General features: G+C 42.3%; 1 protein-coding gene across 1 annotated transcript in view; it reads left to right on the top strand.

Annotated features, from left to right (window-relative positions):
- Positions 1–27453, top strand: part of LVRN (laeverin) — a 79571-nt gene that overhangs the window by 8221 nt on the left and 43897 nt on the right. Inside the window, exons 2-5 of the mRNA XM_058738576.1 lie at positions 11762–11904; positions 13747–13886; positions 18784–18910; positions 25940–26094. Of these exons, the coding sequence (XP_058594559.1) occupies positions 11762–11904; positions 13747–13886; positions 18784–18910; positions 25940–26094 (565 nt within the window). The remainder of the gene's footprint in view (positions 1–11761; positions 11905–13746; positions 13887–18783; positions 18911–25939; positions 26095–27453) is intronic.

The raw sequence follows: 27453 nt of genomic DNA, 5'->3' as shown, positions 1-27453 counted from the left end.
GGTTTTTTTCTTATTTACTCTCTTGATATGATAGATTACATTAATTATTTTTCAAATGTTGAACCAGTCTTGTATACCTGAGATAAATCCCACTTGGTTGTGGTATACAATTCTTTTTATACATTGTTGTATTCAATTTGCTAATATTTTGTTGAGAATTTTTGCATCTGTGTTCATGAGAGATGTTGGTCAATAATTTTCATTTTTTGTAATGTGTTTGTTTTGATATTGGGGTAATGCTGTCCTCACAGGATGTGTTAGGAAGTATTTGCTTCTATCCTCTGAAAGAAATTGTAGAGAATTGTTATCATTTCTTCCTTAAATATTTGGTAGAATTCACCAGTGAACCCATCTGGGCCTGGTGCTTTCTTTTTTGGAAGGTTATTAATTATTGATTCAATTTTTAAAATAGATATAGGCTTATTCAGATTGTGTCTTCCTATGTGTTTTGGAAGATTATGTCTTTTAGGGAATTGGTCCATTTCATCTAGGTTACCAAATCTATGAACATAGAGCTGTTCATAGTACTTATTATCCTTTTAATGTTCATGGGATCTGTACGGATGTCTCCCTTTTCATTTCTGATCTTGGGTTTTTTTTAATGTTTACTTATTTTTGAGAGAGAGAGACAGAGTGTGAGCAGGGGAGGAGCAGGGTGGGGGGCGGGGGAGACACAAAATCCAAAGCAAACTCCAGGCTCTGAGGTGTCAGCACAACACAGGGCTCAAACCACGAACCATGAGATCATGGCCTGAGCCAAAGTTGGATGTTTAATGGACTGAGCCACCCAGGCACCACTCTGATTTTGGTATTAATATAGTTGAATTAATATTTATCATGTGCATTATTGTTTTTTTTAATTGCCATTGCTCTTTGGTCCTATTTTTGTCTTCTCCTATTCTCCCTTTCTTTACTATGTTCAATCTGCCAGTCCATGAACATAGTATGTATGTACATTGTTTAGATCTTTGATTTATTTCATAAGCATTTTATTGTTTTCACCATACAAGTCCTATACTCTACCCATGGGTAGAGTGCTTTGGGTTTCCTAATCCAAGGTCAAATTGGGCAATTCAAACCGTATCTAACCCCTAAGCACTTAATTTTATTTGAACAATTGTAAATGGTATTGTATTTTTAATTTGAGTCTTCATATGATTGTTGCTACTCTCTAGAAATACTGAATTTTGTATGTTTGTTTTGATATCCTATGACTTGCTCATCTCACTTACTAGGTCTAGGAATTTTTTTTGTAGATTCCTTGGGCTATTATACACAAAGATTTGAGAAGTATTCATGTATCAGTCTGTGTATGAATTCTTTGTGTGAATTCCTTTTTTTTTTTCAGTAAATAACTAGTGGAGTGGATGACTGGAAAATACAGTAGGTAGGTGTTTAATTTCTTAAAAAATTATAAAATTATTTTCCAAATATTTTTACTATTTTACATTTTCATCAATACTATAGGAGAATTCTAGTTGTTTATCTTCATCAACACTTGGTATTGCCAGCAGACTTTCTCATTTTAGCCATTCGAATAGGTGACTCTCACTGCAGTTTTAATTTGTATTTCCCTAATAACTAATAATGTGCATCATTTCCTGTACTTATTTGTCATCCATGTATCTTAGCAAAATGTCTGTTAAAATCTTTTGTCCATTTTTGTTGTTTTGTTATTGTTGAATTTTTAAAGGGTCTTTTCTCAAACATATAATTTGCAAATATTTTCTCAGTCTGTGGTTTGTGTTTTTATTTTCTTAATAGCATCTTTGAAAGCAAAAGTTTTCCATCTTGATGAAGTCCAATTTATCATTTTTTTCTTTTATGTATCAGCCTTTTAGCATTGTATCTAAAAAAGCATTGTCTACACAAAGTTCACAAAAAATTTCTCCTATGCCTTTTATTACAAGTTGCATAGTTTTAGGTTTTGTAGTTACACCTATGATCCATTTTGAGGTAATTTTTAAAAATGTTTATTTTTGAGAGAGAGAGAGAGAGAGAGAGAGAGAGAGAGCGAGCACAAGTGGAGGCCAGGAAGAGAGAGGGGAACAGAGGGTCTGAAGTGGACTCTGTGCTGACAGCAAGAGGGCCAATGCAGAGCTTGAACCCATGAGCCATGAGATCATGACCTGAGCCAGAGTTAGACACTTAACTGACAGAGCACTCAGGCACCCCTGAGTTAATTTTGGTATATGATATGAGATATGGATTGAAGGTCATTTTTAAATTTTTTGCATACAGATATTGAATGGTTTTGATACGATTTACCGAAGAGTCTACTGTTTCTTCTTTGAATTGTCTCTATACCTTGTAAAACATCAATTGTCCATATATAGGAGGGTGTATTTTTGAATTTCCTCTTCTACTTCATTGGTTTATTTGTATATCTTTATGCCAATTCCACAGTGTCTTGATTGCTAAAGCTTTATAATAAATCTTGAAACCTGATAATATTTATCACCAACTTTGTTTTCTTTTTAAAAGTTGTTTAGGCTATTCTAGATCCTTTGTGTTTTCATATGAATTTTAGAATTAGCTTGTCATTTTCTACCAACAAAAACATCTGCTGAAATCTTGGTTGAGATTGTGCTGAATCTATAAAGCAATGGGGGAGAATTCAAGTTTTAAAATATTGAGTCTTCTAACCCATGAATATGATATATCTCCCTATTTATTTGTGGTCCTCTTCAATGTCCCTTGGCAAGGTTTTATAGCTTTAACTGTACATATCTCGCACATGCCTTATCAAAATTTCCCTATTTTATATTTTAAACGTATTGTAAATGGTATTTAAAAAAATTCCAATTTCCAATTGTTTGTTGTTAGTTAATTTTTGTGTATTGATTTTCTATGCTGTCACCTTACTAAACTCACTTCTTAGCTTTAGCAGCTTTTTTGTTAATTCCTGTTTTGACTTTGTTAAATTAACATGTTACATAGCCTTGGGGTGTTAGATAGTGAGCCAAGGTTCAACGAAAGACCGCAAAGGAATTGAAATGGAGAAGTTTATTATTCCTAGGCTCTGGAGGAAGTACATGGCACACCATGAGGGGTCACATGGGGAGATCAAGGCAAGGTATAGGTAGAACAACAGGAGCTGGGGCGCCTGCCTTTATTAGGGTTCATGGCCAGAGTGCTTTGGGGTTCTTAGTCCATGGCCAGATTGTGTAATTCAACTGAAAAAGAGTGAGGTTTTGTTAAGCTTTGCAGGGATGGCCCTGCAGGTGGGGAAGGCTTTATCACAAGGTATATCAGGAGTCACATCAGGAGCTTGTATTTACCTGTGACTCTGCAGGCTGTTGTCTAGAGCATGTACTTGTATGAGGCTAATGTCAGGTTAAGGCCCCTAAAGGCTGCTTGGCCAAACAATATGGATGCCAAAGCAGCAATACCATGGAGTAGCTTAGCTAAACTGAGAATTCCATTAAATTTTCTGTATCAGTGATTATATAGTCTTGAATAAAGAGAATTTTACTTTTTGGTTACTTTAAGTGCCTTTTATGTCTTTCCCTTGCTTTACTTCCATGGTTAGAGCCTCAATACAATGTTGGATAAAAGTAGTTAAGTACAGATATCCTTGTTTTGTTCCTTATCATAAGCTGAAAGCATTCAGTCTTGCACTGCTAAGTATGAATTTTTCCTGTAGTTTTTCTTCTTTCTCTTCTTCTTCCACCTCCTCTTCCCCTTCTCCTTCTCCTCCTCCTCCTCTTCCTTCTTCATCGTCTTCTCTTTATAGATTCCCTATATCAGATTGAGGAAGTTCCCTTCTGTTTCTAGTTTTCTGAGAGTTTTTATCAGATTGGGTGCCAGGTTTTGTCAAATGCTTTATCTGCATCTATTGAGATGATCATATGGTTTTTCTTTTTTTAGCCTGTTAATATGGCAAATTACATTACTTGATTTTCTAATGATAAATTAACATTGCATTTGCAAGATATATACTACTTGGTTGTGATGTATTATCCTTTTTATATTTTGTTGCATTTGATTTACTAAAATTTTGGTTTTAATTTTTGCATCCCTGTTCATGGGGTTTCTTTTTCTTTGTCTTGTTTTGGTATCAGAGTAACGCTGCCTTCAAAGAATACATTTAGAAGTTTCTTTGATTTTGGGGGAAGAATTTATATGGAATTGGCATTGATTATTGCTTAAATTTTTGGTTGAATTTCACTAATGAAGCCACCTGGGCCTCAAGGGTTTTTTTGTTTGTTTTTGTGGGATGGTTTTAAACTACAAATTAAATTTTTTTAATGAATAGAGGGCTATTCAGGTTATCTATTTCCTCATAAGCAAGCTTTGGTCGTTTGGGTCTTTCAAGGAATTTGCCCATTTAGTCAAAGTTGTCAAATTTAAGTATAATTAATGTTCAAAATATTCCTTTATTATTTTAATATCTGTAGAATCTGTAGTGATGTCACTTCTCTCACCCCTGACATTGGTCATTTGTGTCTTCTCTCTTTTGGGAGCTGGTTGTGAAATCACCTCTGCTACTTACTAGTTGTCTAACCAGTGGCATATACTACGGGGTGTTCAGCTTTTTGTAAGGTAAAAGTCTCTTCCACTTCCAATGTCTCTTCCACCTCTGACAGACAATAAGTTTGATCAGTGTGCCTTGAGATTTATCTACTTTGTTAATCTGTTTCAATGATTTTCTCTACTGTTTTTTTGTTTTTCACTGCAATGCTTTATGTATTATTCTTTATTATTTCCTTTCTTCTTCTTACTTTGGGCTTCCTTTCCTTTTCTTTTTCTATTTTCTTAAGGTGGGTGCAAGGTAAGTGATTTAAGGTATTTTTTTCTTCTCTAACATAAATATTTAGTGCTATAAAATTTCTAGTAACTACTGCATTAGTGGCATGCCACAAATATTGTCATGTTGCTTTTAAAATTTTCATCCAGTTCCACATACTTTGCAATTTCCCTTTTGATTTCTTCTTTGAATCATGGGTTATGTAGAACTGTGCTATTTAGTTTCCAAATATTTGGGCATTTTCTCATTTTTTATTGCGTGCCTGACATTTCAAAGTTTATGTTGCTCAATGCCACATTTTGTTACATTGCTTTAATGAATGCTGGTCTTTTTTGGATAGGTGTACAAGTTATTTGGTGACCTTGATCCTTGTTTGATCCCCCATGTCTTGTGTTTAAGTTCTTTGAGAATGGATCTAAAGTCATCTAAAGTCACTAAAGGGGCACATAGGTGGATCAGTTGGTTAAGCATCTGACACTTGATTTTGGCTCAGGCCATGATCTCATGGCTTGTGGGTTCAAGCCCCATGTTGGGGTCCATGCTGGCAGTTGGAGCCTGCTTGGGATTCTATCTCTCCCTCTCTCTCTCTCTGCTCCTCCCCGACTTTCACTCCCCACCCCCCACCCAAGATAAATAAATAAATTAAAAAAAAAATTAAAGTTGCTTTTACTCCAAGGCTACTTTAGTTCACTGCTCAGGCATTACCTTCCTGGTCTCTGTTGAAAATCCATTTATTCTAGCAATTTCTGTGCTCTGGCTTGTGGGAATTGGAACAATTCCTAGCATTGTGTGAGCTCCAGGAATTGTTCACCTTTCCTCTCCATGGTAGCTGTTCGTTCTTTGCTTGACCTCTTAAAGTACAGGTTAATATTTGACCAAAGGCTCGGTGTGAGAAGGGGTTATGTGGACTCTGTGCAGATTTCTGGATTTCTGCCCTGAAGATTCTAGCTATCTAGGTCTCCCTGAGCATCAGTCATAGCCTCCTCAATTCAACGAGACCACTGCACTCTGTTTTTGTTCCCTTTCCTTGTGCTGCAGTTGAGAAATTACATCCAGGTAGGCGAGGTGATTATAGAGTTCACATCTTTTGTTTCTCTTCTCTTGGAAATCACAGTCCAGTGCTTCCTGTTACCTAATGTCTGAAAACAGTTGTTTCATATATTTCATCAGAGTTTTTAGTTGTTTTCAACAGAAGGCTAATTCTAGCCTGTGGTACTACAGAAGTCTCACCATCTCTAGATTTGGTAATGTTATTAAGTATAAAGTTAATCCTCAGTTCTTCCTCATGATATCTTGGTCTGCTCATAGTTTCTATTACATGGTGTTCTACAAAGCACCTAAAAGGATCCCAGGAGAGGGAGCTAGCTGGAAAGGACCCCAGGTTGGGAAGCTGGAGCCTTCGTTCCGGTACTACCCCCGACCCCTGCCACTTACTAGTTGTCTAACCAGTTATATAAATTCCTGGGGTGCCAGCTTCCACATCTATAAATCGAGATGGGACTCTCCAAGGTCTCTTCCACTTTGGAAATTCAATGAAAGAAAGAATTTGTAATCCCATTGTTGTTCAAAGTGTCCTTTAAGAATACTCGTTGCATTTCCAATCATGCCATGTCCTGTATAAATATAAGGTAGAACAGGGAGGTATTCAGGGGAATGAGAGTAGGAAAATTAAGAGATGAGGGCGGCTCACTAGTGTGAAATGGCTGGAGAAAATTAGGATTTTTATCTGGGACCCGTTAAGGGGAGAACCGTGTGATTAAAATCCATCAGCATGTGCAGGTGTAGAAAGAATGAACAGAGAACTGGAAAAGACGTCCTTCCAGTTGCTGTTTATGCTAGGAAATCTGGCACCAGCCTCAGAGAATGACACACAAGAGAGAAATTTGAGCAATATTAGGAAAGAATTTAGAAGTATCCAAACAAGGTCAGTGAACTCAAATACCGAGCACATGATCTCACTGGTGTCACAGATAAAAGAGGTCATTTCGTTATCCTATAGAGGTGTTGAGCCCACATGTCTCACGGGGCCCAGCTGTCTTCTCTGGGAGATGGTTTTGCTCATCAAAGATTCAGATCCTGTATCTTTTGCAAACAAGTGTAACCAGCCTATCGAAAAGGCACATCTCCCAGTTCAGTAAAAATGCAACTGTGTTTCTCCCACTGTGCTTTTACAATTTAGTCTCAGAGATCATCTTTCCTGCTCCTGCTTAAATACTCTAACAGCCCCGTAATTTACTGCTCATTCTTAGGTGACAGATGAGCTACATTCCCTAAGTCACAAACACTGTCCAGATGCAAAAATTTGAGCATCCAGTCCTGTGTCAAAGCTTTTGAAAGCTTTGAACTGAGTTAGCTGTTAAATCTCCCTTTCTCTCCCTCCACCCTCACTCCCCCAAGCTTGGGTGGGCTTTCAGGTTAGAAGCCTGCAGTCGGTCAGGGGTAGTGGTGCTTCCTTCCCTTTCTCCACCTCAGGGTTCTAGCCCCGCCTCCCCCCTTTATCTTGAGAGCTGCTTCTACACCCCGACCAGGTCCGGTGGGTCTGGGGGAGACATGGAGAGGTGACATGTAGGGCAGCACTCTTGCTGTTTGGCCTGACTCTGGCCTAGCACATACCTTTTTTCCCTTGAGATGTCATTTTCTCACTGTTTCCCTTTCTCCTACAATGTTCTTGACCCTGCAGAATGCTGCCTCTAGTTCTCCATCCTGGTGGTCACTAGTGACTCCTTCCTCAGACCCTAGACATGGAGGAGTGCATCTCCAAGCTCTTGTAGTTTCATGCAGGTGGGCCCTGTTGGACAGAACCCAAGTCAGTCCCCGTCCTGGCTCAGTCCGAGTCTCAGGGCCTACAGCTGTTCCAAGGAACACTCCTAATCCCTGGCCTGGGGCTCACGTGGGTCCCAAGGCAAGAGTATTCTTCTGGTTCCGCCTCCAACGCCTTTCCTTTTGCCTTTTACATTCCCACTGGTGGGAGTTCAACTCCGACCGGGGTCAGTTTCAGCTTTCCCAGCAGTAAGCTGGGTACCAGGCTCTGAGTCTCTCTGCTTCTGCTCTCTGAGGGATCTTCTCCCCCATGGCTCACCCCAGTTCGGGGGTTTCCCTCCTCCCAGCACCCTGAGATCAAGAAGCTTGGCTAACCCGCACCACCTCCTCCCCCCCACCTAGAAATCTCTCCTCTCATCTCTGGCCTCCGTTGCCTGACCTTCCTTCCATGTGTTTTTGGTGGAGCCCAGAGGCCCCAGAAGGGCCCCAGGTTCTCAAGGCCGTCTACTCCGAAAACTTTCATAAGGTGGTTTGGCACCTCTCTCTGGGATTGCACGTCTATTGTGTTTTGTTGCCTGGTGGAAACTTCAGCTTTAAGATCCTATGACACAAGTAATAAACAAACATGATTCATGGGCCAATCCTTGAACCACAGTCCAGTGGTGTAATATGCGTCTTTACTAAAACATTTTGATTTCTGAGGGTGTTGTTGTGTAAAAACAACTTGGGGAGATGAGCTTTCCGGTCTTATTTAACCCTTGACCAGTTATGTCATGTAGCACTTGTTAGCTAGAGCTGTAGGCAGAGTTCATACAATGACTTGGAATGAATGAGTGGATATTTTTTATATGGCAGTAGATGGATCCCAAAGGATATCATGTGGTCTTGACCCCTAAGCCCTCTTCTAGCACAAGAAAGTGGTGAGCCCATGATTCCCTGGCCACACAAGAGGGCAGGAGAGTGGCTTTGCAATACTGAGCTGCTACGGGACAAATTGTCCCAAATTAACTCCCTCACCAACTGACCGCGCTAAACCCAGACTTGTCAGGCAGCATAATAGCATGTTTCGGCGAGATTTGAAGGGAGCAGAGGGTGGATGGTTCTATTTTCTGAGGTCAAGATATCTTTACAGGGTTGCTTGAATCCAAAGCAGAGAGAGAGAGAGAGAGAGAGAGAGAGAGAGAGAGAGAGAGAGAGAGAAAGAGAGAAAGGGAAATAAATACCAGTGTTGAGTTCCCAGATGTGGCATAACCAGATCGTGTGTGTTGCTGGCTGGCCCTGACCTTTGCAGTTAGGACTGCGAGCCAGAAGGGCTGTGTGTTGTAGGGACTTTTTTCCCTTTTTGTTTGTTTGTATAAAACCAGGGAGGGAAATAGTTGAGTAAAATCCAAGAGTCTCTTCTATTTCACCTCTCAAGAGGCCTGAATCATGGAATAGGAAGGCACTTGCTTGCTATTTGCTTAAAGTGGTGACTCTCTGAGCTGATGTCTCTTAGCCTTTTTGAACCTGTAGCCCCCTTTGAGAAGGTTAAAACTTTCCCACTTCCTTGAAGAGTCTGATTTTCTCTCCTGACCTTGCAGCTTCCTTGAGAGGCCTATGCTTTGTGAGGTCATGGCAGTGGAGATGTTACCAAGCTTTAGGTTTTATATTTTCTATTACAAAAATAATAGGCATGTGGTGGCTTTCCAGATGGATAAGCATGTTTTATAAAATTGGCTGTGCTTTTTCACTCTACATTATACTTTTTCAGGCTAATTTATTACCATTAGTACAAAATGGCCTACAATTCCAGGGGGCTCACAGGCCTCATGGAGGCCAGGCATGAACTTCCAAGGGGGCTGTTTCTCCCAACCCTACATGACTCATTCATGGTCACCTCAGGGGCTCCTTTTTCAATTCTGTTGGATGTCTTTATCCCTGTTAGAATCCATTTTGGGGGGCACCTCGGTAGCTTAGTTTGTTAGGTGTCCCAGCTCTTGGTTTCTGCTCAGGTCATGATCTCATGGTTCGTGAGATCAAGCACCATATCAGGCTCTGCACTGACAGCGTGGATTCTCTCTCTCTGACCCTACACCACTCATGCTCACTCTCTCTCTCAAAATAAATTAATTAATATTAAATTTTTTTAATGTTTATTTTTGAGAGCGAGCTCAAGTGAGAGAAGGGCAGAGAGAGAGGGAAACACAGAATCTGAAGCAGGCTCCAGGCTCTGAGCTGTCAGCACAGAGCCCCATGGGGAGCCCGAATTCATGAACCACAAGATCATAACCTGAGCTGAAGTCAGACGCTTAACCGACTGAGCCACCCAGGCGCCCCATCTCCTTGAATTCTATAGTTCATCTACATGGAGAGCAGTTTGTGAGATTGCAAGGAATATAGCAGAATTCAGAGGTGGTTTGTTGATACATTCAGCTAGTAATAATGTGAAAGCTCAAACAGCAATAAAAGGTTGGTAGTGCCATTGCTTTCTGGATGGGGAAACTGAGGCTCGGCAGGAATGTGGGACCTGTCCAGGATGACTCAGCTAGCAGGAGATGGAACAGAGTCCTGCAGACAAAGTGGCTGGTATCAGAGTTCACAGGCCACCTTCCAGTCCATGCAAGCAAGAGCAACATACAGTGGGAAGCTGCAAGTAGGGAAGGCTTGTTGAAAATTACACTTTTGTCACGGTGAGGTGATGAACACATCCAGTTAGCTGACTGTGGGTGGCTTTTGAACGTGCTGATCGTTGCCTGTGAATTTTCATGTGAGTAGAGGCCTTATCGTGGTAGAGGAGGGATCCCAGAGGTGGGTGGTGGTGACGGAGGGACCATACTCTCTTGTGGCACCCTGTTGAATTCCCCTGTTACTTATCTAAGAGCTGGGCTTGAAGTAAGAGTAAATGCATCAGGGACACTAAGTCTCAGGGTCTTAGGAGAAAAAAAAGAATTAGCATCCACAGTTGTCCTCCCAAAACAGGTTCCCAAGTCTCTAAGTCTGTCTGTCTTTCTTTCAGAAAGAGAGAGAGAGAGTGAGCTAGGAGGGGAGGGGCAGGGAGAGAGGGAGACAGAGGATCTGAAGAGGGCTCCATGCTGACAGCAGAGAGACCAGTGTGGGCTCGAACTTGTGCACTGTGAGATCATGACCTAAGCCAAAGGCAGACGCTTAATTGAATGAGCCGCTCAGGAACCCCCCACCCCCACCCCAAACTCCACCCCCACCCCAGGTGACTGAGTCTTAGTGATTCCACAGGTTTATTCTGAGGAGAGTTGTTAGCTAGGCCCCATGTCCTGTCAGACTTAGGCCCCATTGACACAGAATGAACCTGACCATCTCCTCATTTGCTCAGGACACTCTTGACCCTAAACTATTCTCCATAAATCACCAGTGCACTGTGAGATAATGCCACTTTTTAAAAAATTTTCCATGGAGATGGGGGGAAGGAACAGAAGGGATTTGATAAATCTACCCACCTGGAAACAAAAATTATCTTTTCCACTTGACACGCACCTGTATTGTTTACCCCCAAGGGGGTGCAAAATAAAACATTTTCTAAGTTTTCAACCCAGAAGAACAGGTGAGAAAAAGATAAAAATGTGGACATTCTTGGGGTGCCTGGGTGGCTCAGTCACTTAAGCATCTGACTTCAGCTCAGGTCATGGTCTCACGGTTCGTGAATTTGAGCCCCACATCAGGCTCTGCACTCACAGCGTGGAGCCTGACTGGGATTCTCTCTCCTTCTCTCTCTCTCTGTCTCTCTCTCTCTCTCTCTGCCCTTCCCCAATTCGAGCTTTCTCTCTCTCTCTTAAAATAAATAAATAAACTTTAAGAAAATGTTTAAAAAAATGCATTCTTCAGCAGACACTGCTTACACTTTGGTGGAAGATGAAAGGAATAGTCCGTTCCCCAAAAAGAAATCCTAGTTTAAAAAAATACTTGGTTCTCAAAAGCCTGCCATTGCACATTTGCTATATTTGTTCCTATTCTGTTTGCAGAAGGTTTTAAAGGCATATGATGTAATGAAGTAAATAGTATTTTGTGGTTGAAAATTAAATAGGTCTTTTGTATTTTAGGTCTTACAAGAATTGCAAGGTGCGGTGAGCCTTGGGAGTGTGTGTGTTTTAACTGGAAGGCAGTGCGGAAGATGAGGGGAAATGTTCTAGCTCCTTCCTGAATATAATTACAAGCCATCATCCCTCAATATTTTTGTGTGTGTGTCCACTAACTTGAAATAAAAATAAATAGGGTTTTTCCCCCCCAAATGTGTTACAGGGCCCTGTTAGCATCTCAGATGGAGCCAACATTTGCCAGGAGCGTTTTTCCTTGTTTTGATGAGCCAGCTCTAAAGGCAACCTTTAATATTACAATTATTCATCATCCAAGCTATGGGGCCCTTTCCAATATGCCAAAGCTAGGTAAGTAAGATTTCCTGTCATGATATGTGTGAATATGTTAATTACAATAGTGTGCATATATATGGACCTACAGATATATGTGTATACTCGCACATACATATATATTTAACTCTTTAATAGCTTTTATAGCAATGGCTTTTCTAGGCCGTGTGTTGGTATCGTATTATAATTAGGGAGAGCAGTCACATGGGGTACGTATCAGCACCCACATTTTAGAGATGGCAAGTCCTGATTCTTTTTGCACAGGAATCTGGGGACACCATTTCATTCTACTTTGGTAGCCTGTCTGCCCACTAGTTTGGGCTTCAACATTGATCATTAGTGTTAAGCTCGAGGACTTAGGCTGAATCTGGTACACAGATGTGTTTCATTTGGCTCGCGTGATTTTTTTTTCCTTCTGATTGAACTTTTAAAAATCCAGAGATTTCTCATAAACATCAAGATTTTTACTCCCTTGTAAACTTAGAAGATCTAACAACGCAGGGCCTGCAGCTCCTTTGTGACAGCAATAGTTACAGCTCACGAGAGACTGTCCCCTGCAGACGCCTCCCCCCCAGACTTGCCATGGTCCCCACCACTGCCCTGTTAATGTTTGCCAGCCTGATTCATATCAAATACCTGCCCTCGGCTTTGAAGGCCCAGCTTGCCTCTACTGAAGATCTTGCTGAAACCTAGCAATGGCAAAATTATCCTTCTATGACCTGTCATAGGCTCTAGATTAAGCATCATGAGAGGTGGCCTGGTCAATGAAACAGTAGAAGTAGATGGAAAAGATGAGAGATGGGTGGTGGGCGTCACTTGAGGTGCCCATGGATTAGGTCCTCAGTCAAGACCGTGCTATTCAAGATACTGATTCGGAGCAAAGATGCTGTCCTTAGACCTTCCTAATGCAGTTTGTTTTTAAATGTCTATTTATTTATTTTGAGAGAGAGAGAGAGACAGCACAAGTGGGGCAAGGGCAGAGAGAGAGAGAAGAGAATCCCAAGCAGGCTCCACCCTATCAGCGCAGAGCCAGATGTAGTGCTCGATCTCACTAACCATGAGATCGTGACTTGAGATGAAATCAACAGTCAGATGCTTAACCTACTGAGCCACCCAGGTGCCCATTGTTTGTTTGTTTTTAATTGAAGTACAGTTGACGTACAAGATTACATTGGTTGCAGGTGTATACCATAGTGATTCAACAATTATGTAATATGCAATGCTCACCATACAAAGTTAGGACTTTTATTTTTTTAATCTTTATTTATTTTTGAGAGAGAGAGAGAGAAACACACATTCAGAGGAGGGGTGGGGTGGGGGAGACACAGAGTCTAAAGCAGGCTCCAGGCTCTGAGCTGTCAGCACAGAGCCCGACGCAGGGCTTGAACTCACAGACCACGAGATCATGACCTGAGCCCAAGTCAGACGCTCAACTGACTGAGCCACCCAGGTGCCCCTAAAGTTAGGACTGTTAAGGACAGACTTCTCTATGCTGTACATTCCCCATGGAATTGGTTTTATAACCTAGAAGTTTGTAACTCTTAATCTCCTTTACCCATTTTGCTCATCTCCCTACCCCCCTCCCCATTGGCAACCACCATTTTATTCTCTGTATTCTGAGTCTGTGCTTTTTTGTTGTTGTTGTTCATGTGTTTTGCCTTTTAAATTTCACATGTCAGTGAAATTGTATGGTGTTTGTCTTTCCCTGACTTATTTCACTTAATATGGTTTTGACAGGCTTAAGGGTGCAGAAATCCACACTGCTAGACTATGGGTGACAGTCAACTGCACACATTGTTTCAAAGGTAGCTATTACTGCTTAGGTTTAACAGTGATTTGGACTAAAACCAATTTCCGTAGGTCAGTCTGAAAAAAGAGACGTGAATGGAAGCGTGTGGACTGTTACCACCTTTTCCACCACTCCCCACATGCCAACTTATTTAGTCGCGTTGGCCATATGTGACTATGACCACGTCAGCAGAACTGAAAGGGGCCAAGAGGTGAGTGAGGAAGATTCTGCAGGTAAGGGTGCCTTCATACTGGCCACAGGTGGTTCATCCATTCTCTCTGCATCCAGGGGTTATGCCGACATTTCCCATCATCACCTCCTGGTGGCCCCTCTGACTTTTTCCAAGCCCCGTTGAAACCCTTAGGGTGGCTTTGCAGATGGGATGCCACCATTCTCTCTTTTGGCTCTGTGGAAAGGCTGCACTCAAGGTAGGTTCTGGGCCCCCTCTTCCCGGGCTGTTGGCACCTTTCAGAAGACAGGGGAGCTGCCAAACTAGCACCTCGAAGCTCAGGTTTACCTGTTGTGTAGCCGATGCCATTCATGAAGCGGGGGTGATAATCCAAGTGTCTGGCAGTCTGGGCACCAACCGACCAGAAGGGACACCAGCTGGGAACAACTGTAATGGCAGACAGAGTGCCTGCAGGATGGATACCTGTAGGTAAGTATCGCCCCATCGAGAAGGAGCCCCGCTGGATTCCTCAACTCTGAGACACCCGGCACCTCCCCACAGTTGTACGAAGTGGGCGCTCTGTCCTGAAATACCCAGTCTTCACCCAGTTACAGCCTCATCACATAATAATCCTCTCAGAATGGGGCACCTGGGTGGCTCAGTCGGGTACACGTCTGACTCTTGATCTCAGCCCAGGTCGCGATCTCACGGTTCGCGTGTTCGAGCCCCACGCTGGGCTCCGTGCTGGCAGCGCGGAGCCTGCTTGGGATCCTCTCTCTCTCTCCCCCCCCACCGCCTCTCTCTGCCCCCCCCCAACATAAATAAATAAACTTCAAAAAATAATAATTCTTTAGGAAAATGTCAGGGCTGCTGTGACAAGTACTTTACATGCTGGTTCACTGCCCCTTCTGCAGTGTGGAGGGAAGGCCGATTCCGTAGGCTGGGATCTTGCTTGCCAGATGGACTTCACAGAGCTGAGGAAAATCAGGCCCCCACAGTCCCATCTGAGACTCTCTCCTGGGCCCGCCCCAGATCTCCCAGGCTTGTCCCACTGACTTGTGGAGATAACGAAGCTGTGCATGAGCCAAGTCTGTCACCAGGGGGAGAATCACCCAGAGCTGCTCCTCTGGAGGATGCATTAATAACACCGTGTTAGACGGAGACCACAGCTTATCTTCCTCAACTGTTGGCTCCAGCCTGAAGAATCACTGGTAGATCCTTGATATCCACAGATGGAACACAGGCCCCGCCGAACACAGCCAGAAATTGTGGGCACGACTTAGTGTGTTAATCTCTCTTAATGTTTACTTATTATTTAAAAAAAATTTTTTTTTTAACGTTTATTTATTTTTGAGACAGAGAGAGGCAGAGCATGAACGGGGGAGGGTCAGAGAGAGGGAGACACAGAATCTGAAACAGGCTCCGGGGTCTGAGCTGTCAGCACAGAGCCCGACGCGGGGCTCGAACTCATGGACCGCGAGATCGTGACCTGAGCTGAAGTCGGATGCTTAACCGACCAAGCCACCCAGGCGCCCCAATGTTTATTTATTTTTGAGAGAGAGAGAGAGACAGACAGACAGACAGACAGTGTGAGCAGGGGAGGAGTAGAGAGAGACAGAGACACAGAATCTGAAACAGGCTCCAGGCTCTGAGCTGTCAGCACAGAGCCCGACACGGGGCTCGAACTCACAAACCGTGAGATCGTGACCTGAGCCGAAGTCGGACGCCTAACCAACGGAGCCACCCAGGAGCCCCCTTGGGCACTATTTAGAAGCGCGTGCTTTGTGCCTGGCATGAAGGAGCCGAGCCCCGGAGCTCACGAGCGACCCGAGGTGGTGTGTCAGTATCCACATCTCAAGTGGCTTGCCCATCTCAATGCTGCCATACTGCAACCATGTCTTACAAAAGGGACAGGTCTGTTTCTTGGTGAAGGACAGCCCTGAAAAGAAAACCAGCTGCCGTTGGAAGCAGAGATGAAATGGAACATGCCTGAGGAGGTCATGTTCTTAGCCAGAAAATTGAAATTTGGGATGAATTTATCAGCGGAATGCTGCATTTGGCGATGGCTCAGCTCTGCAAAGGGAAGGAGTCCACCATAGTCTACAGGGGAGCCAGAATGTACTCTTGGAATAGTGTCCAGAGTATCTGAAGAGTTGCTTATTAAGTAAGAGATAAAAATTCAGTAAAATTGAAAATGCAGTTAAATCCTTGTTGACATCAGGATAAACGTGGAAACGTAACTAAGGATGGAAATCATATATATATATATATATATGTATATTATATATATTAAGTTTATGTATTTTTGAGAGAGACAGAGAGAGAGAGAGAGGAGGATGAGTGGGGGAGGGACAGAGAGAGAGGGAAACACAGAATCTGAAGCAGGCTTCAGGCTCTGAGCTGTCAGCACACAGCCCACGCAGGGCTTGAACCCACGAACCGTGAGATCATGACCTGAGCTGAAGTCAGATGCCCAACAGACTGAGCCACCTCAAAATCACATACTTTGAACAGAGCTTAGCACACACGGGCATGTGTAAATGTACTCCTCTCTCAAGCGGTAAGGTCCACTGTGTTCATGGAGAACCACAAGAATACACTGGTGGACTAGCCGTGGTGTTGAAAGAACTTTGTGGCCGCATCTCCAAAGTGTTCCTCACTATTTTGTGTTCCTGGCGGCCCTGCTGGGGGCTCCCTGCCCCTTCCCACACAGCTTGAAATCTCCATCCTTTGCCTCCCCTTTGGCTTATAAAATGGTAGTTTATGAGAGGGGCTTTGGAAACGTTGAGTTAAATATACAAAGGCTTGATTATTTTCCCATAGGTTACAGTGGAAATGCACACATCTTGAATGTGGGGAGTGGGGACTATTCTTTCCACTCAGTAGCTTAGGCTTTGGTTCAGCAATCTTCCCCTTGCCTCTGGAGTTAGAAATGAGGGGGGCGGGGGGAAGGTGGGTAGGTGTAGCACAGGGGCAGGGCTGAATCCTGGGGCCTCCTTCCGAGATAAGGAGGCCTCTGCAGCACGGGGGAGGCCGAGGAGAACGAGGTAGGAGGCCTCAAAAACAGGTGGTTGCATTTTGTGAAAGGGGAACATTCCTGAAGACCTCACGTAATGCAATGTTCACATAATTCAAGACATTTTCCAGCAGAAATAAAAGTGAAGTTAAGGTGGATGTGTTCTTGGGCTGCAGCCATCTGCAAATATCGTCGCTCTGCTTCTCATTTTCCTAGCATTCTCTCTAATGTTTTGCAGAGAACCCTTTCTCAAAGCGACTGTGTTCACATGAGGACAATTGCCCTCATGCCCTCATTGCTAACTTTTGTAACAAGGTTACTGAGTTTCACACATGTTCTGCGGCATGAATGTTAGTGACTCCATTAAAAATTGCTCCGATGGTGGTGGTGTGGGATAGAAAGTGATTTCATATTAAAATAATAATGAACAGGGGCGCCTGGGTGGCGCAGTCGGTTAAGCGTCCGACTTCAGCCAGGTCACGATCTTGCGGTCCGTGAGTTCGAGCCCCGCGTCAGGCTCTGGGCTGATGGCTCGGAGCCTGGAGCCTGTTTCCGATTCTGTGTCTCCCTCTCTCTCTCTGCCCCTCCCCCGTTCATGCTCTGTCTCTCTCTGTCCCAAAAATAAATAAATAAAAAATAAATAAAATAAAATAATAATGAACAGTATAACAAGAGCAAATTAGCCACCAAGTCGCGCAAATAAATTCCCGAGTCCCCAAACAACAACACAGTTACATTAAACTAACAAAACGTGGCAAGGCTTTCTCTTTACCTGCTACAGAGGAAGGGGTCATAAACAGAATAGAATTCCCTTGTTCAACAACTGTAAAATCATAAGATTTGTGATGCACTTCTTTAAATTAGGGGAATTAACCTTATTGAAAAACTTTCAAAACAAGATCACACTGTTAATGATCTTAGCATTGAAAACATTAACAAACCGTTTTAAATTTGCACAACTCAGGTGTGTTTCATAATGTACCATATTGTGTGAGCCCTGCTAACTGCACAGTTCTGTTTTGGAACATTGGAAACATGTCCTAAAAAGGGAAGCAGGGGTCTGAGATAACTTCTTACTCTAAGATAGAGTCTACATTTTCTGTAGGGGTAGATACCATCCCAGAGATTATTTCTGAATTCCAAAAGTTACACATGTTATTGTGAAAAACAAAACAAAACACGACTAAATAACACCCTTTCCAGAGAATCACAGCTCACATCTTAGTGACTAGCCTTCTGGACTTTCTCCAGAGCATGTACACATTTACAGCTGACCTTGAAGAACACAAATTTGAACTGAGTGGGTCCATGTACACACAGATTTAAAAAAAATTTTTTTTTAGCACTTTATTTTTGACAAAGCGCGAGCGGGGGAGGGGCAGAGAGAAAGACATACACAGAATCCGAATCAGGCTCCAGGCTCCGAGTTGTCAGCACAGAGCCCAACATGGGCCTTGAACTCACGAACTGTGAGATCATGACCTTAGCCGAAGTTGGATGTTTAACCAACTGAGCCACCCAGGCACCCCAACTTCCTCATGATTTTTGAAAATAACATTTGCTTTTTCTTTTTACTACCTTACTTTATTGTAAGTTTACAATATATGATACATATATAAAATATGCATTAATCTACTGTTTACATTATGGGTAAAGGCTTCCCGTCAACAGTAGGCTGTTAGTAGTTAGGTTTTTGGGGAGTCACAAGTTACAGTTATATGCAGATTTTTGACTGCACGGGGTCAGCACCCTTAACCTCCATGCTGTTCAGGATTCGTCAACTGTCAACATTTCGTTGTGTAGCTTCTTCTGGAAAGGTAAGTCTTTGACTCGAGAGCATCAGAAAATTGGCCCATGCAGGCTGCCTCTTTCCAAAGTTCACTACCGCTTTCCCTAATCACTGCTTAATTGTTTTTGATTTAGATACGCATCTGGGCCCGGAAAGATGCCATCGCAAATGGAAACGCAGCCTTTGCTTTGAACATCACAGGTCCTATCTTCTCTTTTCTGGAAGATTTGTTTAATATTAGTTACCCTCTTCCTAAAACAGGTGAGCCATCTTCTGTTCCAATGCCATTGGTTTCCTATTGTTGGGGCCCTGGGTTAAGGTCAAGGGCACACAGACGAGCCTCCCCTGACCCATTGTTACCACTTAGCCGCTGTCAGAGGCAGCCCTGCGGGCGTCCCATCCGTAAGTTTGACACCTTCCCAAACACAGAGAGGCCTATCGGCTATTTCTCCTTACACTGCCCAGTGCCCGCAGGTGTTCTCAGCATTTAGATTCCTCCTGGGTGTTCGATGCCAGCCTCTCCCCCTACAGAGGCTGCCGTCCCTCCTGCATTCTGTCCTTTCCTCTCCTAGTGCATGTGTGTGACAACACAGTTCTGGATCCTTTTAGCAGGCCTATGTGAGTTACTCCATGTCCCATGAATAAGGTTGGTGGTGGTTTATGGGGGGTAGCGTTTGTATGTCTGTTTGTTTTTTAATATTCTTTAGCTGTGAGTCATTGGATTAGGATGTGGGGGTCCTTTCTGTCATACAAACTTGGAATCACGTGTGAACCCTATACAGTCCTTGAGGAAATATAGAGACATTTTGTTACTCCTAGATCTGTACAGTATGCCCTTAAAATTGTGTTGAGCCCCTCCGCTCAGAAAGCTGTCCGGCGGCGTTTTCTCTGTCTCTGGTATCGTGTCAATGTATCTTGTTCCTCTGACCTGTTCTGCGAAGTCTTGGAAAAAGTGTGCTCTGCCTTTTTCACCATCAGCTCGGCTGATGGTGGAAGAGGGTAGGAAGTAATTGTCCGGGAGCTCAAGCCTCCTGAACACTGGCGAGCCAGGGGTCTAGGCAGCTTGAGCCTTCTGGCTGGGGAGGAACGGGGAGCAAACCAGGCTTGGCCCATTCAGGGATCCCGGAAGTGATACCTCTCCTTCTGGGAGTTGGAGGCATCAGAAGCCTGGGCTTGGAGACATCTGTGACTGGAGGATCTCACGGTGACACTTGTCTAGGCAAGAAAAGTTCCATTTGTCTTTATTTACATAAACAACGGTCCAGAGTCACCCTCCGTTCCCTGTTCCGTAAAGCACCTCCTCCCTCCAGTTAGTCTCCTTATTATTGCCCCCACCCCTTCCCTGCTGGCCCCCTCGAGCCCGTCTTGCAACACTGAGGCACGGGGGATCTTTCCACAGCAAAACCTGACAACCGTGTTACTGTAATATTACATATTGCTATCCTCTTTAAAACCTCTCTGTGGCTTCCTGTTGCCCTGAGGATAAAGTCCAAACCCTGTGCCCTGTCTTTACAACAGTGCATCTCTGGCCAAACTCTCAGGGCTTTTGGCAACTCCTCAGAGTTGGAAGGATGCCCTAGCATCCGCTCTGTCCCCTCTCTACCTTCCTCTTCTCCTCTCCCTCAGGCTCTTGCACATGGACTTTGTACATCCTGCAATGCAGTCTCTCCAGCTTGTTACTTTGTATGTTTCTCAACCCAGTGCCTCCTCCTCCAGGAAGCTTTCCCTGATTCCCTTTTCCTCATGCTTCCACAGCATCCTATGCACCCCTCCATTTGAGCTCTTGACTTAACTACAACTTAATTGTTTCTCTTATTAGATCAAGAGTAACTTGGGTTCAGGATCCGGCTTGTCTTTTTCTTTGTGCACACAGAGCCTATTGAGACTTCTTCTTCTAGAATGGTAGACAGTAACTTTTTTTTTCTTTTTTAATGTTTATTTTGGGGGGGGGGGAGAGAGAGAGAGAGAGAGAGAGAGAGAGAGAGAGAGAGAATCCAAAGCAGGCTCCAGGCTCTGAGCTGTCAGCACGGAGCCCAACGCGGGGCTCAAATCCACAAACCATGAGATCATGACCTGAGCCCAAGTTGGATGCTTAAGCGACTGAGCCACCTAGGCGCCTCTGCGTTGTTAGAAGATTTGAAAGAAGAAGTGGCGTGATGCTTTTAAGAATAAATGTGGACATTTAAAGATTTATAGAGTTTTAGAATAGCAACTTCTCTTCTAAGTTTTAATTGTGCTTTTAACTTAAAAAAATTTTTTTTGACGTTTATTCATTTTTGAGACAGAGAGAGACAGAGCACGAATGGGGGAAGGTCAGAGAGAGAGGGAGACACAGAATCTGAAACAGGCTCCAGACTCCGAGCTGTCAGCACAGAGCCTGACGCGGGGCTCGAACTCACGGATCGCGAGATCATGACCTGAGCCGAAGTCAGACGCCCAACCAACTGAGCCACCTAGGCGCCCCTGTGCTTTTAACTTTAAATAACAGAGTCCAAACTATATATACTACACATCCACACATGATTTGTATTTTTTGTAGCAATGAAACTCAGGTACAATATAAATCATAAAACAGTGAAATAATGACCATAATCAGTGAGAATCTATGGAGCAAATACTGGTTACCTATTACTTTTCTAGGTGCTTTTTTTTTTAAAGATTTTTTTTGGAATGTTTTTATTTATTTTTAAGGAGAGAGAGAGAGACAGAGCATGAGTGGGAGAGGAACAGAGAGAGAGAGGGAGACACAGAATTCGAAGCAGGCTCCAGGCTCTAGCTGTCAGCACAGAGCCTGATGTGGGGCTCGAACCCACAAAGTGTGAGATCATGACCTGAGCCGAAGTCGGACGCTTAACTGACTGAGCCACCCAGGCTCCCCTCTAGGTGCTTTTTGAACGCAAAAGAAGTAAGTGGCTGGGGCTCTCTGTTTAAGTAGCTGAGTTGGGGTGATACTTTCAATGTGTAGAAACAAAAGCAACAGATCACCAAGTAAGGGATAATGTACTGGCTTAAGTAAAAGTCTTTTTTTTTTTTTTTTTGTTTATTTATTTTTGAGACAGAGAGAGACAGAGCATGAATGAGGGAGGGTCAGAGAGAGAGGGAGACACAGAATCCGAAGCAGGCCCCAGTCTCTGAGCTGTCAGCACAGAGCCTGACGCGGGGCTCAAACTCACGGACCGTGAGATCGTGACCTGAGCCGAAGTCGGCCGCTCAACCGACTGAGCCACCCAGGCGCCCCTTAAGTAAAAGTCTTAAAAGAAAGAGGGTTAAGAAGTGGTAATGGGAGTAGCCTACATATACAAAGAACACCTACAAATAAATAAGAAAATACAGTAGAAAAAAATAAAAGATACCTGGATAGATGTTATAAAGAAAAAGGAACACATGTAGCTAATACACTTATGAAGGGATATTGAACCTCATTAGTAACTGAGAAACGAATGTCCAAGGCCATGGTGAGGCCCCATTTTATACCTACTCACTTATCAAAAAGGAGGCATGTGACAAACGCCAAATGTTAGAAAATGGAAGGGAGTATCAATTGCTACAACACCTTTGAAACATATTTATCATCTTGCAGTGTTGATCATTAGAATACCTTAAGACCCAGGGGCGCCTGGGTGGCTCAGTCGGTTAAGTGTCCGACTTCAGCTCAGGTGATGATCTTGTGGTTTTTGAGTTCGAGCTCTGCATCAGGCTCTGTGCTGACAGCTCAGTGTCTGGAGCCTGCTTTGGATTCTTTGTCCCCCTCTCTCTGCGCCTCCCCTGCTCACACTCTTTCTCTCTCTGTCTCAAAAATAAGTAAATGTTAAAAAATATTTTTTAGTTAAAAAAAGAATATCTTAAAACCCAATAATTCCATTTCTAAATAGATCTCCAAGAGGAATTTGATCACTTGTGTACCAGAAGACAAGTGCAAGAATGTTCATAGCTACAGTTCTTATAATAGCCCCAGACTGAAGGCAACCAAAATGGTCATTGACAGGCAAATGGATAGGTAAATTACAATTCATTCACACAATGAAAAACTCTATAACATTGAAAGTGAAACACTTTTTCTAAAGTTAAAAAAAAATGAACTTGCTGATAGTAATTTAACTTCTGGAAGAATACACTGAAGGGTGAGTTGAGAGGCAGCACAAAGAAAGATGTAAGTCAGTGGTTCTCAAACTTTAGCATGCATTGGAACCACCTGAAAGCCTTGTTAAAACACAGATTGTTGCTGCTGTCCCAAGAATTTCTGATTTATTAGGTCTGCAGTTGGTCCCAGAATTTCCATTTCTAGTAAGTTCCCAGATGGTGCTGATGATGTTGGTCTGGGGGGAGTGGATCACAGTATGAGTTATTACTAATATTCTCCATTAGGAGTTGGCAAACTATCAAATATGGCCCACTGCCTTTTTCTCTACGGCCCACGAATTAAGAGTGGTCTTTACATTTTTAAATGAGTTTAAAAAATCAAAAGAAGACTATTTTGTTGACACATGACAGTTATATGAAATTCCAATTCTAAGGTCTGTAAGTAAAGAGCCAAAGTTGGGTGCTTAACCAACTGAACCGCCAAGGTGCCCCTGCTTGTTTATTTTTAATGGAAATGGAACCATAGTTTGAGACTGTTCTTTGACTTTTTTTTTTTTTTTTGGTTTGTTTTAAAAGGTTGTTACTGTATGTAGCAACATGGTCCAGGTAGCTCTTCTTTTGTATCGTCATTTTTATTTTATTTTTTGAGAGAGAGAGAGAGAGTGTGTGTGTGTGTGTGTGTGCGCACATGCACACGAGTAGGGGAGAGGGACCAAGGGAGAGGGAGAGAGAGAATCTTAAGCAGGCTCCGTGCTCAGCACAGAGCCCAAGGTAGGGCTCGGACTCGGGAACTCTGAGATCCTGACCTGAGCCTAGGAGTCAGACACTTAACCTACTGAGCCACCCAGGTGCCCCTCTATTGTCATTTTAAACACAGAGAATGCTTACACATTGATTTGACAAAATAACTTATTTAATCCTCTGTGGTTGAACATTTGGACTAATTCTACACCTCCCCTCCCCCACCCATTTTGGGCCAGTTTAGAAACACTAAAGAGGGGTGCCTGGGTGGCTCAGTCGGTTGAGCATCCGACTTCGGCTCAGGTCATGATCTCACGGTTTGTGAGTTCGAGCCCCGGATGAGAGCCTGGAGCCTGCTTCGGATTCTGTGTCTTCCTCTCTCTCTCTGCCCCTCCCCCACTCATGCTCTGTCTCTGTCTCAGAAATAGACATTAAAAAAAAATTAAAAAAAAAAAGAAACACTAAAGAAAACATAAAGAGTGTATACAAATATCCGTGCTGTTTGCCCTAAATTCCAAAAGTTAAATGACTTAGCCAAAGCGTAGGAACATTTTTAAAAATTATAAAGCATTTTGCTGGATTATCCTGGAAAGATTGTAGCAGTTCACACCCTTATCAACAGGCATTATGCCAGTTCTCCTTTACCTAATTATTAATACTAATACAGTACTAATTATTAATCTTCTCACACCTTTGAAAGATTAAGTTATATCATTGTTTTAATTTTTGTTTCTGATAATTAATGAAGTTGAATGTTTCAGGTAAGATTTTTGACTATTTTAATTGTTTCTTTAGTGAACTGTTCACATTTTTTTAAATTTTAATTTGTTAGGGTTTTTTTTTTTTAATATTGAAAAAAACCATTGTCTAGTTGTTTGTGCTATATGCTGCAAATATTTTTCCCAGTTTGTGGCTTGCCTTTCATATTTGTTTATGGTGTCTTTTGGTGAACTAAAATATTTCATTGTAACTAGACTATTTTTTATAGCAGTTGCAGGTTTATCGGAAAATTACACACAAAGCGTAGGGTTTTCTCATTTACCTCCTCTCCTCCCCCCGCCCCCAGTTTATCCTACTGTAAATATCTTCCATTAGAGTGGCACATTTGTTACAATTGATGAACCAATATTGATACGATATCATTAATTAAAGCCCGTAGTTTACATTAGGTTTCACTCTTGGTGCTGGACATTCTATGAGTTTTGACAAATGAATATTGACACGTGTCCAAAATTACAGTATCCTACAGAATAGTTTCACTGTCATAAAAATCCCCTGTGCTCTACATATGCATCCCCCACTTCTGCCCAGAGTCCTGATAACCACACATCTTTTTCCTGTCTCTCTGGTTTTACCTTTTCTGTAAGTAAACCTTGGATTGCGAGTAACTTGTTCCAGAGTTCCAGAGGATGAGCAAACATTTCTAATAAATTTTAACTTGATCAACGAGCAGTGTTCTGTAATATGAGTAGTACGTGATGCTGAACGTCACATGGTCACTACTGAGCCAATGGTTCCTGAAATTCACTTGGATGCACGAGTGCTTTGGATTACAAATGTGTTTCTGGAATGAATTATGCTCTCAAACCAAGGTTTTGCTGTAGTTGGAATGGTACCATTGTATAGCTTTTCCCAGCTAGCGTCTTTTGCTTAGCAATCTGTGTGTAAATTTCCTCTGTGATCTCTCATAGCTGGATAGCTCATTTCTTTTTACTGATGAATGATGCTCTATGGTATGGATGGATATACTGAAGTTTGTTTATACGTTCGCCTTTTGAAATCCATCTTGGTTGCTTCTGATTTTTCCCAGTTACCAATAAATCTGCTGTAAACATTCATTTGCTATTTTTTTGTGGACTTAAGTCTTCAACTCACGTGGGTGAAGGACTTTGGAGCTCAATTGCTAGACTATATGGTCAGCTTTTATTTAGTTTTATAAGAAACGACCGAACTGTCTTCCAAAGCGTCTATGCCATTTTGCCTTCCCGCCAGCAATGAGGGAGAGTTCTGCTGTTCCGTATCTTCTCCAGCATTTGTTGGTGTGTTTTGGATTTAAACCATCCTAATAGTTGTGTCGTAGTATCCCGTTGTTTTAATTTGTAATTTTCTGATGACCTATGATGTTGGGCATCTTTTAATATGCCTATTTCCTTTTTGCCTATCTTATGTCATAAAGTGTCTCTTCAGATGGGTTGTTTGCCAAGTTTGAAAAGTTTATTTTTTATAGATATGTTTTGAGAGTTCTCTGTGCAGATTCCTTATCAAAAGTATGTGATTTTCAGATAATCAAAGCAATTTGTTTTCTGGATTCTGTCTTTGGTATTAGTCTTCTCTCCCCTCAGATTCAAAATACTCACTTGCATTTTCTTTCAGTAATTTTATGATTTCATTTTGACATACTTATATCTGGAAATCTCAGACTTTTTGGAAGAGATGATTTCATTTTTCCCTCCATTTAAATCCACTTAGATATAATTGCCTTGCCTACTTTTGACAACAGTGCAATGGAAAACTGGGGACTATTGATATTCGATGAGTCATTATTGTTGATGCAACCAAATGATCAAGTAACAGACAAAAAGGCTGTGATCTCCTTCATTCTCTCCCACGAGATTGGACATCAGGCATGTGGTAAAATGTTCTTTCTTATTTCACATGAAGATATTCTCCAGCTGCTCTACCAAGGATAGCAAAAACCAAAACAAAACAAAACAAAAAACTGTATGGTACATCAGATTACTTTAATTCATTCATTCATTCATTTAATGTTTACTTATTTTGAGAGGGAGGGAGAGAGAGAAAGCAGGGGAGGGGCAGAGAGAGAGAGAGAGAGGGAGACAGAGAATCCCAAGCAGGCTCCGTGCTGTCAGCTCAGAGCCAGATGCAGGGCTGGAACCAACAAACCCTGAGATCATGACCTGAGCTGAAATCAACAGTTGGATGCTCAATGTACTGAGCCACCCAGGTGCCCCTATGGTACACCAGATTTTAAAAAATTATTCAAAAAGTGGGACAGTGAAGGAAGGATCTGTGTAATCAGATCTTGTGTGGATTTGAACTATTGGTGATGGATCATAGAGATGAGACCTTACAGGCCATTCAGAGGTCAAGTATTCATATCCAAAGGTAGACTTTGCTCCACAGAGCCCTGTTCAAGGAAAGTAAGTCAACCAGAGGGATGATAATTTGTTTTCATTCCATCTTAAAATAAGGGATATTCAAAAAGGTCACTGAAAGATATCCACATTTCTTTCATCAGTACATCATTATAGACTTTGTTTTGTTTTGTTTTTTGAAGAGAAGTTAAAGGGGTGTCAGCAATGTTAATGTCAGTGGGATGAGTAGTTATCAATCCTCAAGCTGCATCCCCAAAATCAGTGTAAACAAGGAGTTATTTCTTTAGATCCGTGCCTTCATGCCGTGATTTTAGAAGCTTTGCTGTGTGTTTAATGGAGGTTCTCACACCTGCTTTTTGACCTTGACTCCATTCATACCAGTTTGTCAAGAAAGAAATGATCTAAGCTATGAAATTGTTATCTTCTTGCTATGTGGATCTATAAGAAGTTTTGGGAAAGAGTGATTTACTAGGATAGAATAACCCCTTGTTGAGTAGTCAAAACAAACCTTGACAAGTTTTGATCAGTCCCCCCAAAATGTCATTTTTTTATGATTGCTCAAGCGACACATTGTTTTGGAAGACAGGCTGATGACTATTAGTATATCACAGCTGTTATAAGAACTTGACTAAATACTAGGGTATGGATTAGTTGGTTTTAGAAATTATTCTGTTCTTCTTTCCTGATTCTATGCATTGTCCATTTGGCACTTTCTTTCTGTTAAGGTCAAATAGACAATAATTACAGCTGGACCACTTTGTAGAACATATGAGCGATTTGTCTATGGCACAGCTCAAAACATGTTCTTGAAACATAATTGCTTCCGGAAAAATCCTGATGTAGTCTATTTGTAGGATGCTATAATTA

Source organism: Neofelis nebulosa, chromosome 1, assembly GCF_028018385.1.
Source record: "Neofelis nebulosa isolate mNeoNeb1 chromosome 1, mNeoNeb1.pri, whole genome shotgun sequence".
Lineage (NCBI taxonomy): Eukaryota > Metazoa > Chordata > Mammalia > Carnivora > Felidae > Neofelis > Neofelis nebulosa.
The sequence above is the reverse complement of the archived record's forward strand: the minus strand, read 5'-3'. Positions and strand labels throughout refer to the sequence as shown.